Consider the following 12,214-nt stretch of genomic DNA (forward strand, 5'->3'; position numbering starts at 1 on the left):
TTGCTATTGCCATTGCCATACACCGGTCATATGCCCACTTTAGGCTAAAATGGGGTAACGTACAATACATCGCCCGGTAGATTGTAGGCTAATGTCTTTAAACTTTTATGATTTTGAAAGTTGAATGTTAACAATGTAGAGTGTACTAAGTTGAAGACCAAGTCTATAGTTGGCGACATAACTTTTATTTTAGGGCCCATGGAATAATTATTGAAAAGAAAGATACATTATTTTTTGTTGACCCTTTATAATAATCTTAAATTTTTGTCCAAATAATGAAACCCTTTGATGTGTGTTTTGACATCTTGAAAAAACTGTAGTTAATTTCTGCTATTTAGCAACTAATACAGAAAAAAGTTTATGTAGCTTTCCTCAAATCTGTTTTAATTTTTCATTCATACTTGCCAAGTTACATCAAAACAAAAGGTAGACGGGCAACAAGCTGCGCCGCCACCCCTTTCTGAATTGCAAACCCTAATCTGCCAAAGACAAAATCCCGTCCCCCTGGTGCCGAGCAATTGTTGCGGATGACCTGTTGGACCCTGGTCAGGAATTGGATAGCTTCTGGCGCTAGGGAGCCAAATGTGTCAAAGGCAAAAGGGACAAAAACATGCTGGTTCTCTGCACAAGCTTTAGCGTGCTTGTCAACTTTCTTCGATTCTGCTTTTCTTGCTGCTTGTCCAGCTACAAACCCGTTTTCCCTTAAACCAACCAGAGGGGAAACCCCCGTGAGGTCAACACAAGCATGTTTCCCCCTAGCCCACCCAAAGACGAGCAGATCTGCTGGTCGCAGAGTAGATCTCCCTTCCATAGGGTCCGTAAGGAAATTCACAGGAGCCTCTTTCTTAGATGAAATCCCAGCTCTTCTCAGGATGTCCCACAAAACATCTCGCACCCAGTCATGCCGATATTTGAACCCAGGGAGCTCTTTACAATGCACTGCGTGCTCTCCGTATTTATCCATACAAGCTTTACGACATATTGGGCACGTTTCATCTTCTGGATACATAGGGATCATCAGCCGGTATTTAAGGATTGCTCTGTATTCTACTGCTGACATACATTGTCCCAGCCCCTCAATTGGGATAACAGTCAGAAAATCCTGAGCATGGGGACCCTTCAGACACTCCCACACCGCCCTCTGGCGAGATGACAAATCAAAATTTTCTCCCAGTCTTTGAGCGATTTTGCTAAATAGAGCATTCGCCAAAGTTGTTTGTGGTTTCGAGGGGGCGGTGTCCTTTTTAGAGAAACCGCCGATATCAAAGTCTGGGAGATGGACATTTAATCGTTCAAGCGCCTGCAGATAGTCCCCGTCGAGCCCGACAACCCCACTGTTCCGAAGGATATGATCCTGTAGTTCCCAAGACTGAGCTCTGGACGCCACAAAAGCATAAACCCCAACATCTCGAGCTGAGAGCAGGCCCAAACCACCTAGACGCATTGGCAGTGATGCCAAACGCCATTGGAGGTCCCCAAAGAATGGGCCACCACCCACGACTATGTCTTCTATAGCCTCTCGGAGGCCATCATCGAACCGGAATGATGCATCCTCCATCAAATAAGGTTGACAAGTTCGCAGCCCGAAAAGTAACTTAGCAACCCCCATGCAAGATCTTAGCAGAAGGAGTTCACATTGAGGGTCCCTAAGGCATGGCAAGAGTTTCATGAGTTCAACCGCCCCCGTCGCCCGCCGCCCTGCCAACTCGCCAACAAAGCTAGGGTCACGGCTAACAGCTCCACCCAGTAGCTTAACCCCCCTCTCTGGTCTGCCAATCCCTTTCGGGAAAAGCCCGTCCCGAAGTTTCTGCCCATCACATGTCGGCCAATAAACCTCTGTTTTCTTAATGTTGAGGTAAAGTCCTAGAGATGACCCTTCCTCGTTAATAATATCTAATGCCCTAGCAACCTCTGTCGCATTGCCGATAATCGTCCCATCATCCAAGTACCAAGCATGAAACGGAAGGTTACATCGGTCCTGCACCCTGAGAATGAGTGGGTGTAAGGCAAGGGAAAAGAGAAGGGGCCCCAAGGGATCCCCTTGTTGCACTCCAGTAGTAGCCCCAATACACTCATTACCAACATACAACCGAGCAGGCTGGGCGTAAAGGAATTGAACCCATCGATAGATTGACGGACAATGTTGATGAACCTCTTTCAGGAAGGTTGTGCGGTCAACCGTGTTGAACGCATTGGAGAAGTCCACAGTAAGCAAGGCTAAGGAACCATCTGCATGAAAGGAGTTGAGAAACCTGTTCGCACTGTGAAGCACCGCCTCTGCACCGTTTGACATCCCCACCCCAAACTGAAAGTCTCCTAAGTACTGCGCCATGCTTTTCCCGACCTTCTTCATTGCCACCTTGGAAACCAACCTTCGCCATATACCCCCCACAGCAATAGGTCGAATTCCTTTATCAGGTTTCAGTAAAGGGGTAAGGGGGGCTGAGGCAACAAACTCTGCTAGCACCTTAGGGCAGGATCCTCCAAGCCATAAGTTGACAACTTCAGTAATGGCCGTTAGCAAACCCGAGGAAGCCATTGAGCCCTCACCCCCGATAGCATCTAACAAGTGTTGGGCCCGCATCCCGTCCCTACCACACGATGTCCCTTTAGGGAAGGATCGGATACATTTGAGCACGCACTCGTCATCAACAACAAGAGTGGGTTGAGCGTGAGGGTTGGGAGGCAAGGAAGGGGGCGACACCACGGGGTGTTTATCAATAAGAGCTTTCAAGGTCGAATCACATAGAGGGGCGACTCCACTGGAGCTTAGAACCTTAACCGCAGCCGTAAAATGTCCATCCCTAACTTTTCGGAGACATTGCTTAATATTAGGGTCCTTATCTTTGTCTCCCTCCATCCTGCATTCTCTCCTAAGAGTCCCCGCCTCCCCCACGCTATCCAATAGGGACGAGACCAATTCATCAAAACCAGACCCATCTTTCCAAACTGTAAGCGCATGCAGGATGCTATTACACTGCAAAGATTTCCTGTTCCCTGATCTTCGTTCTTGTCGGGAGGACGGTCTGACCACCCGTAAGGTGCAACGCGGCAGCAAAAGTAATTGGACCCAATTGTCAACTGATCCTGGTGACACAACCACTTTGCGCAATGCCCCTGTTAAAACCTGAGCAAACATCAGCCGACAACTGGGGGGAATGCTTTTAACAGTCTGAATAGGGAGGGAAAAAACTCGCTCGAGGAGGTTAACACCACCCCCGACCGTTGCTGGGTGGCATGGGTTTGTGTCAACCACCACTTGACATGGTTTCCGGATCCCCACGATGAAATCGTCCACGTCCTTCGAGACTATGGCAAAGGACACGATCTCATCATCATGCTTGCACCCTCTACTGAGAGCATGCATGACCATGCAGCGGCCACACAACCATTTGCCTCCTGCCTTAAGAACTTCCCCAACGTCCAAAAAGAGGTCCACGTCCCTGGAGATAGCCTCCTTTAAAATTAGCTTTCGGTTTTCGGTCTTGAAGTGGGTGCTTTGCATGTGTTCTAGCAGGCGAAAAAAACCCGCAGAACCCGGCTTCCCATCTTTACATTCGTGAAAAAATTTGAAAGGACAAGTCCTTAGACCACTAGCAGAACCCTGCACAGGACCCACTGACTTAACATCCCTTCCCCTTCTCGTAAGAGCCATACGCATATTTAAGCTGCCGTTTTTGGAGAAAACACACAAGTGATAAGCCAAACTCGAGATGAGTTGTGGGAGTGGAAAACCAAAGGAGGACAGCAACCGCGAGTTGCCCACCCTCTAAAAGGAACCCCACGTAACCCGCTAGCTCATGGATGGATTGAAATTCAACTAACATAAATTATGTGTGGCCCTACTATTTAAACATAAACAGGCCCAATTAAAATATGTGTTGAAGCATTCTCGACCAACCCCAAAATTTAAACAAAGCTGTTTTAGCCCACTAAAAATGAATGCAGCTAATTCAACACCAAAGGTTAAACCCTAATATGTTTTTTAAGTTCATCAGCCGACACACATATTATCTGTCTGGATAATCAACGTTCACCCTCACAACACAATCGGAACCCTTAAAAAGGAACGTTTCAGCCGCCACCCTCTCTTTAACTCTTTTCTTTTTAGATTACTTGAGGTGGCTAAAACACGATGGTGAGGGGATGTCACAGATTTGGAAGGTGTAATTGGTGGTTATTGTTGATGGTGTTGAACGGACGGTGGATCTGGTGGTGAATGACCGTGTGCGGCAGTTTGTGATGACTGATTCAGGTGGTGTTTGGTGATGAGCGGAGGTTGGTGGAGTCCGTTAAATTCCGGTCACGACAGTTTGAAGTGCGGCTGAACGACCAGCAACACACATACGCTGGATTAAAAATAGATCTGAAACTCTAAAAACATTCTGTTCTTCTCCTCTTTCTTAAAAACAAAAATAAATATGTCGGAGGACTTGAAATTGCCGGAATAACAACGTCGGAAACGTGACTTACCGGCGTATTTACCAAATACGCCGGATAACTTGAACTCGCGTTCAAGATTTTTATTCGCCGGAAAAATTAAAATTGCCGGAAAGGTGAAAATATGCCGGAAAAAATTGCTGGAAAGAGAACTTGATTTGGAGAAAAAAAAAACGAAAATTTTGAAAGAGAAGAACACGGAAATTTTTTGGAAAGAGAACTTGATTTGCTGGAAAGAGAGGCAGTAGAAAATTTTGAAAGAGAAAATAAAAAGTTAGTGGAAGGGCCTTTTCGATGTTCAAATCATGCTGTCATTTGATTGAAGTTAAAGTTAGTCCTAGGAATATAGCTGAACTTTTGTAAAAATTTGTATGGTAGCATTAGTGCATAGCTTCACATTGGGTGTGCTCAAAGGTGCTTAAGTTTTTTATATTACCGTTTGATTTGTTGGAGACTTAAGCAACCAAAGCATGCTATGTCTTATAAGACTTGTTCCTCATTAAATTTCTATTGTAATTTACTCTTCTGAATTTAGTTACAAAATTCCCATGTTGCCGTTACGCCTCGAGTATCTATGACTAACCAAAACACATAAATTTCACCTGGCTTATGTTTAAGAGGACTACAACATATAGGCTATAGACAAACTAAGAGGTGAGTAGTGCACTGTCAATATTACTTTTGACAAACCAAATAAGATAGCTGATAGAGATAAAAATAATTTTCTACTTGCATCATGATATCATATTAATACTTTTTTCCCGACCCGGCCTAAATATCTTAACATTTGGTTGTGAAAAATCTGACCATCGAAAAAAAATGAACCCATAAGAAAAAAATACTAAATCCGCCACTGTGTATATATAACAAAAACTTTATAACAAAATTGCTTTGTATATGGTTTCGTATAAAACGTGGTTATTAAAATGCGTTCAAGTAGAGATGTTTCTTATCTGTTTCTTTTTTATATAATATGATGTATATCCTATAAAATGTTGGGACCGAATTATGATAAGTGATTAAATCGAGTTTTATAATCTAAGGTTGTTGCAGTAGTCTCCCGATCAATCTAGACCTTGTTACTTGGAGAGAATAAAAGCTTTGAGCAAAACAATAATTGATGGTGGCTACACACTTAGGCCCAACCTGCTCCCAAAGTCCAAGTCCATTTTCTAAGCCCAATACCCCTATTTACATGCAAAAAGACCCAACATTCTTAAACCCAAACCTGATTTGCCCTAATGTTATTCGAATTGGTTATTGTATAAATTTAGACAATGATTAACCTGAACCAACTAACCTGAAACCGATTAAATAACTTAAACAACACCCCTACACCACCACCACCGTTAATATGACTGACCATATTATTGTTTTTAATTACAAAGTAGTGTTATTGTAATAAGATCACCTTATTTATTTTCCTACAATTAAAGTCACGACCCTATGCAATTATAACACCGTGGTAGGCCCAACTGGCAGCCCAAAACGAATTCATGATGGAGCAACACGTGCGAAAAGAAGAACGTAGGTACGAACAAATTTGTATGTGAAAGGTCCAGCCTCCCATCTCATGCCATCTCCTTTGTATAACTGGTTTGTTATGAATTCAATAAAATATGAGTCGAATACTTTATAGTTTTTGTGTCTAATTACCTAGCTATTATTGAGTCGCAACACATTTTCTGCCTTAATTAACACATAAATCAATAAAATCATAGTGTTTTTAAATCAAAATCAAAGTCAAAATCTAGAATCTTGATATTAAGTAGCATATATTAGTTATTAATAAACATTTTAATACTTGATTAAAATTCTTATATTAACCTATAGTCTAAACTATACTATTATCACTTGTTATTATGTTAGATAAGGATGAAAGGGCACCCTTGGTTACTTTTATTCGGGTATCGTGGGTATTGTGGCTACACCGCTAGCGGCCCTTTGGTTATTTCAAGCGGATAAGGGAATTGGTAATGAGTACCCGTTGAAAGATGATGAGAGAGAGCTACCTGTTGAGGTTGGAACACGGTGCAGGAGACCACGGGAACACCGACGCCAGTGAATGCAAGTTTTGACGGGCACAAATAGGGTTGGTGAGTTGTCGACTCGTGGTTTGGTGATTATGAAGTTCTGACGAGTTACACCTCGCCTACCCTAAGTCCCTAACTATTTTGAATCAACGGACCTATGTACCAAAATTAGCGAGAAAAAAACCAAAAATATTAAATAATAATAATAATAATAATAATAATAATATAAGAGTTAAATTTCATTTTAGTCCCTGTGGTTTGGGCCATTTTGGTCCAACTGTTGGGCCAAAGGTTTCATTTTTCGCATCTGGATCCAAAAAGTTTCATCGTTGCCATTTTGGTCCAACTGACTTAACCCCATCCATGCTTCTCAGTTAGTCAAGGGTATTTTTGTCATTTTGTTTATTATTTTAATTAAAGGTTTATTTTTATCACTATTAAAAACATATATCTGGTTATAAAACCCAACATCCCCCCTACCCCTCTCTATCTCTCTATCTAACACCATCACCATCACCATCACCTCCACCTCCACCGGCCGACGGCCGTCGGCACACCTCCACCACTACCACCCCAGCCGAAACAGTTTAGGAAGACAACAAATCGGAACAAATCGAAACCCTAGCCGCCAAGTCTGGCGGCGGCTAGGTCTCTCTCTCTTCGAAACCGTCAGATTGGAATAGATCGGAAAGAGCACAGATCGGAAAGTGGTGAACGACTCTCTCTCTCTCTCTCTCTCTCTCTCTCTCTCTCTATATATATATATATATATATATATATATATATATATATAGGGAGGGGTTCATGCGAGAACCACCCTTATTGTGAGAACCTTGAGAACCAATGTGAACACAACCTAAAATAGCTAAAAAAACCTAAAAAAAACCTAACCCCACCCCCCCCCCAAAAAAAAAAACCTAAACCCCCCACCCCCCCCCCCCACAAAAAAAAACCTAACCCCCCCCCCCCCCAAAAAAAAAAAAACCTAAACCCCCCTCCCCCCCCCAAGCTAAAATGCTAAAAACTAAACCCCCAAAAAACCTAAAAAAATCTAAAAAAATCAAAAAAATTTTTTTGAATTTTTTAATATTTTTCATGTTAAAATCGCTACTTTTAGAAGCCAAATTTTTTTTTTTTTTAAAAAATTAAATTTTTTTTTTGCTTCGAAAAGTAGCGATTTTTTTATAAAAAATATTAAAAAATTCAAAAAAAAAATTTTGTGTGATTTTTAGCTATTTTTAGGCATTTTTGGTGTGTTCACATTGGTTCTCGCGGTTCTCACAATAAGAGGTGGTTCTCGCATGATCTTCTCCCTATATATATATATATATATATATATATATATATATATACACACCCCCCCCTCTCTCTCTCTCTATTTCTCTCTTTCTCTTCTCTGTTTTCTCGGTTCTCTTTTGATTAGAGGGATGTTGGTGTTGGGTGGTAAAAGATAATGGTGGGGTGTTGGTGTTGGGTATAAGCAAATTGAAAAATGAGGGGGTTAGGGTTTGGGGTTGGGGTTGGTGTTGTGGTGGTTGATGACGGTGGGGCACGGTGGTTGTGGTGGTGAACGGTGGTTGGTGAGGGGCGGATATGGGTGGTGGTGCTGTGGTGGTTGTGTTTCAGAGAGGTGGAGATGGGTGGTTGTTTTCCAGAGGGGCGGAAATAGGCGGCAGTGGTGTGGTGGTTGTGTTTCACAGGGGTGAACATGGGTGTTGTGGTGGCTTATTAAATTGGGTTTTAATAGTGATAAAAATAATAGATAAAATGACAAAAATACCCCTTGACTAACTGAAAAGCATGGATGAGGTTAAGTCAGTTGGACCAAAAATGACAACGATGAAACCTTTTTGAATCTAAATGTAAAAAATGAAACATTTGAACTAAACTGACAAAATACTCAAAACACTGGGACCAAAATAGCATTTAACTCTAATAATAAAATACAAACGGATAACTTACTTTATTTTTACTAATAAAATACAACAAAACAAAACCCTAGGTTCCCACTGTAGGAACAAAGAAGATCTCATCTAAGCCGTCAATTTCACCCCATCTCCTTAATCCAACGGCCCATATCACTCTACCCCCGTGCTTATCACTCCCCTACTCTTCTCTTACAAACCCTCACTCAATCCATCTTTCCACACTGAAAATGCCCACAATTACACTATTTTCTCATCTTAAACACCCCAATCCCCAAATAACCCCACTAATTTACTGACAGAGTTAAATTGGAGACAAAAAGAAGCAATTTTTTTGTTAAATTCAACAACCCAACATGTTCATTCTACTAGATTATTACAAGATGAAGTGGAATTGAACATCACAACCTGTAAAGCTTCAAGCTTGCATTGTTTAAGGTGAAAAAGTTTTGATTTTTATTCCAATTTGGTAGAAAGGGTAGGATGATGACTGATAGCTATTCAAAGATGATGTCGGAAATCGGAATGCGATCAAGCAACGAGGAGTTAGGGTTGCTGAAGCGGATGAGTAGCAGTGATCGTGAGACGGAGATTAACATGTACCGAAGTGGGTCTGCACCACCCACCGTTGAAGGATCGTTGAATGCTGTTTCAGGCTTGTTTGACGGTGGCATTTCCGAACAAGAGTTGAGGTCTGATCCAGCTTATGCTGACTATTATCATGCTAATGTTAATCTCAACCCTAGGTTACCCCCACCGCTTTTAAACAAGGATGATTGGCGGTTTTCCCAGCAGCGGTTGCACGGTGGGGGTGGGGGCTCTGCTATTGGGGATATGAGGAAGATGAAGAAAGATAATGGGAATGCCGGAAATGCGCAGGGTATGGCGGAGTGGGGCGGCAACGGGCTTATCGGGTTGCCGGGTTTGGGTTTAGGGAGTAGGCAAAAGAGCATTGCTGAGATCATTCAGGTTATAATTTTTGTTTATATTGTTATGAAAGTTGATATCTTTAGATGTTACATTGTATTTGTTCATATAATTTGTGTGTTAATTTTTTGTATATGGTATTGGTTATCGGATATAGGATGATATGAGTCAGGCTGCTTCTGGTTCTAGGCAACCGTCTCGTCCAGCTAGCCGTAACGCATTTGATGAAAATGCCGATATTTCCGATTCCCATTTTGGGCATCTTCAGGGGATGGGATCTGGGTCACACGCCTATGCGTCGGCTCTGGGTTCATCTTTGTCGAGAAGCAACACTCCTGACCCTCAGCTCATGGCTCGATCGGCTAGCCCATTGTTGCCTGCGGTTGGGGGAGGTAGGATAAACGGGCCTGCAGATTTGGTGAACGGTTTCTCCGGTTTGAGTCTTTCGACTAATGGTATGGCGGATGAAGAGACGCAGTTACCGGCTCGAGTTCAAAACACTGCGCAATTGGGTAAAGGATCGTATCACCATATGGGCAAAGGTGGCGGGCCTAGCAATGGTCACGGGTCACCTGTGAATTCATACATGAAAGGGCCCACGGGCACCAATGGTTCAGGAAACTCTCCTTCTCGATATCAGAATCTTGATAGTCCAAGTTCGTCCTTTTACGGTTTAGGTGGCGGTAATGGTTATACGATGAATCCCGCATCACCAACCATGATGGCAAACCATGTTGGTGGTGTAAATTTGCCGCCTTTATATGACAATGCCGCTGTAGCAGCGGCAATGGGCTGTGAGTTTGGTTTAGGAGCTAATAGACTTATGGATCCGTTGTATCTTCAAAACTTAAGATCAAGTGAATATATATCGGCGTTGAATGATGCAACGATCGATCGGGAATTACTAGCAATTCAGAAAGCTTACCTGGCGGGTCTATTATCTCCTCAAAAGTCTCAGTATGGTCTTAACCATGGTTACTATGGAAGCCCTGGTTATGGGCTTGGGATGTCCTATCCCGGAAGCCCATTGGGCAGCCCACTTTTGCCCAACTCTGCTTTTGGGCCTGGTAGTCCTGCCCGACATGGTGACCGGAGCTTGAGGTTTCCTTCCGGGATACGTAATATAGTCGGTGAAAGTTTTGCATCTTCTTTGCTAGATGAGTTCAAGAGCAATAAGACCAAATGTTTTGAGCTTTCGGAAATTGCGGGGCATGTTGTTGAATTCAGGTTCTATCTTTTTGCCTTTTGATTTTTTACAATTTCAATCCGCACATCTAAATAGCACTTGTATAATGTGTTTTTGAGCAGTGCGGATCAATTTGGAAGTCGGTTTATTCAACAAAAGCTTGAAACCGCTACAACAGAAGAGAAAGATATGGTGTTTAATGAAATTATGCCTCAAGCTTACTCACTAATGACTGACGTATTCGGCAATTATGTCGTCCAGAAGGTAGGGTATGCATATCTGTTTAGAAGTTACTTTGTGTTGTGGGATAAATTTATCATTAATCATTAATAATTTACTTTTGTATATTAGTTTTTCGAACACGGAAGTGCTACTCAAGTAAGAGAACTGGCTGATCAGCTCACTGGGCATGTTCTAACACTTAGTCTTCAGATGTATGGTTGTCGGGTTATCCAAAAGGTAAATTGAACACTTTGGTTGTTTTTTATATGATCAAACGTCTTTAAATTCGTTTCATGTAGGCTATCGAGGTTGTTGATCTTGCCCAACAAACAAAGATGGTTACGGAGCTTGATGGTCACGTAATGCGTTGTGTACGTGATCAAAACGGCAACCATGTTATTCAAAAGTGTATTGAATGTGTACCGGAAAATGCTATCCATTTTATCATCTCTACTTTTTATGATCAAGTTGTAACATTGTCAACTCATCCGTATGGTTGTCGTGTCATACAGGTAAAAATAATTATTATTAATATTTGGATGACTGATTTTTAAAATTATTTATTCAATATTTTATGTAACAGAGAGTCTTGGAACATTGTCATGACCCTAAAACACAAAGCTTAGTGATGGATGAAATCTTGAAATCTATTAACATGCTGGCGCAAGATCAATACGGAAATTACGTCGTCCAGGTACGTTGTTGAGATTGCATGCATCATAAAAAATTGGTGTAATTATATCAACATTTTTCAATTACTGTTGATATTCTGACAGCATGTACTGGAACATGGAAAGCCGCATGAACGTAAATGTATTATAGATCAACTAACCGGGCAGATAGTTCAGATGAGTCAACAGAAATTTGCCTCAAATGTTGTTGAGAAATGTTTGACTTTTGGTACACCTGAACAACGCCAGACCCTTGTCACCGAAATGCTCGGCACCACTGATGAAAATGAACCGCTTCAGGTTAGTCTGTTAACTGGCTCATGTTTCATAAACATAAAATTAAAAAAAAAACCGCTATGTATTTATAGTGGTTTGTTTTATGATGTCAGGTGATGATGAAGGATCAGTTTGCTAATTATGTTGTGCAGAAAGTTCTAGAAACATGCGACGACCAACAACTCGAGATGATTCTTAATCGTATCAAGGTTCATTTAAACGCCCTCAAGAAATATACTTATGGAAAACACATAGTTGCCCGTGTTGAGAAACTTGTTGCTGCTGGAGGTACATTCTCCTTAAACTTTCATCTTTTGTGTTTGACTTTTAAGGGTCAAATAACATTTTTTGTCTTTCAAATAACATTATATAGTTGGGTTTATTAACAAGCTTGTCTGATGACTTTCCAGAAAGGAGGATTGGGGCTATGGCGGCCAGCGCGACTAGTGCTTAATGTAAGGTGATGGGAGAGTTGTACAGCTAACTGAGAGTGGAGTATGATGGTTTGTTTTTAACATCCAGCTGAGAGAGAGA

General features: G+C 41.8%; 1 protein-coding gene across 1 annotated transcript in view; it reads left to right on the top strand.

The window, feature by feature from the left end:
- Window positions 1-8,494: 8,494 nt before the first annotated feature.
- LOC110872610 (pumilio homolog 1) overlaps window positions 8,495-12,214 on the top strand; it is a 3,963-nt gene continuing 243 nt past the window's right edge. The window contains exons 1-9 of the mRNA XM_022121439.2: window positions 8,495-9,367; window positions 9,483-10,552; window positions 10,634-10,775; window positions 10,863-10,970; window positions 11,033-11,245; window positions 11,317-11,427; window positions 11,510-11,704; window positions 11,794-11,968; window positions 12,091-12,214. The exon at window positions 12,091-12,214 is cut by the window's right edge and continues 243 nt beyond it. Coding sequence (XP_021977131.1) covers window positions 8,882-9,367; window positions 9,483-10,552; window positions 10,634-10,775; window positions 10,863-10,970; window positions 11,033-11,245; window positions 11,317-11,427; window positions 11,510-11,704; window positions 11,794-11,968; window positions 12,091-12,134 — 2,544 coding nt within the window. The 5' untranslated portion in view covers window positions 8,495-8,881 and the 3' untranslated portion in view covers window positions 12,135-12,214. The remainder of the gene's footprint in view (window positions 9,368-9,482; window positions 10,553-10,633; window positions 10,776-10,862; window positions 10,971-11,032; window positions 11,246-11,316; window positions 11,428-11,509; window positions 11,705-11,793; window positions 11,969-12,090) is intronic.

The sequence above is a fragment of the Helianthus annuus genome, chromosome 8, assembly GCF_002127325.2.
Source record: "Helianthus annuus cultivar XRQ/B chromosome 8, HanXRQr2.0-SUNRISE, whole genome shotgun sequence".
Taxonomy (NCBI): Eukaryota; Viridiplantae; Streptophyta; class Magnoliopsida; order Asterales; family Asteraceae; genus Helianthus; species Helianthus annuus.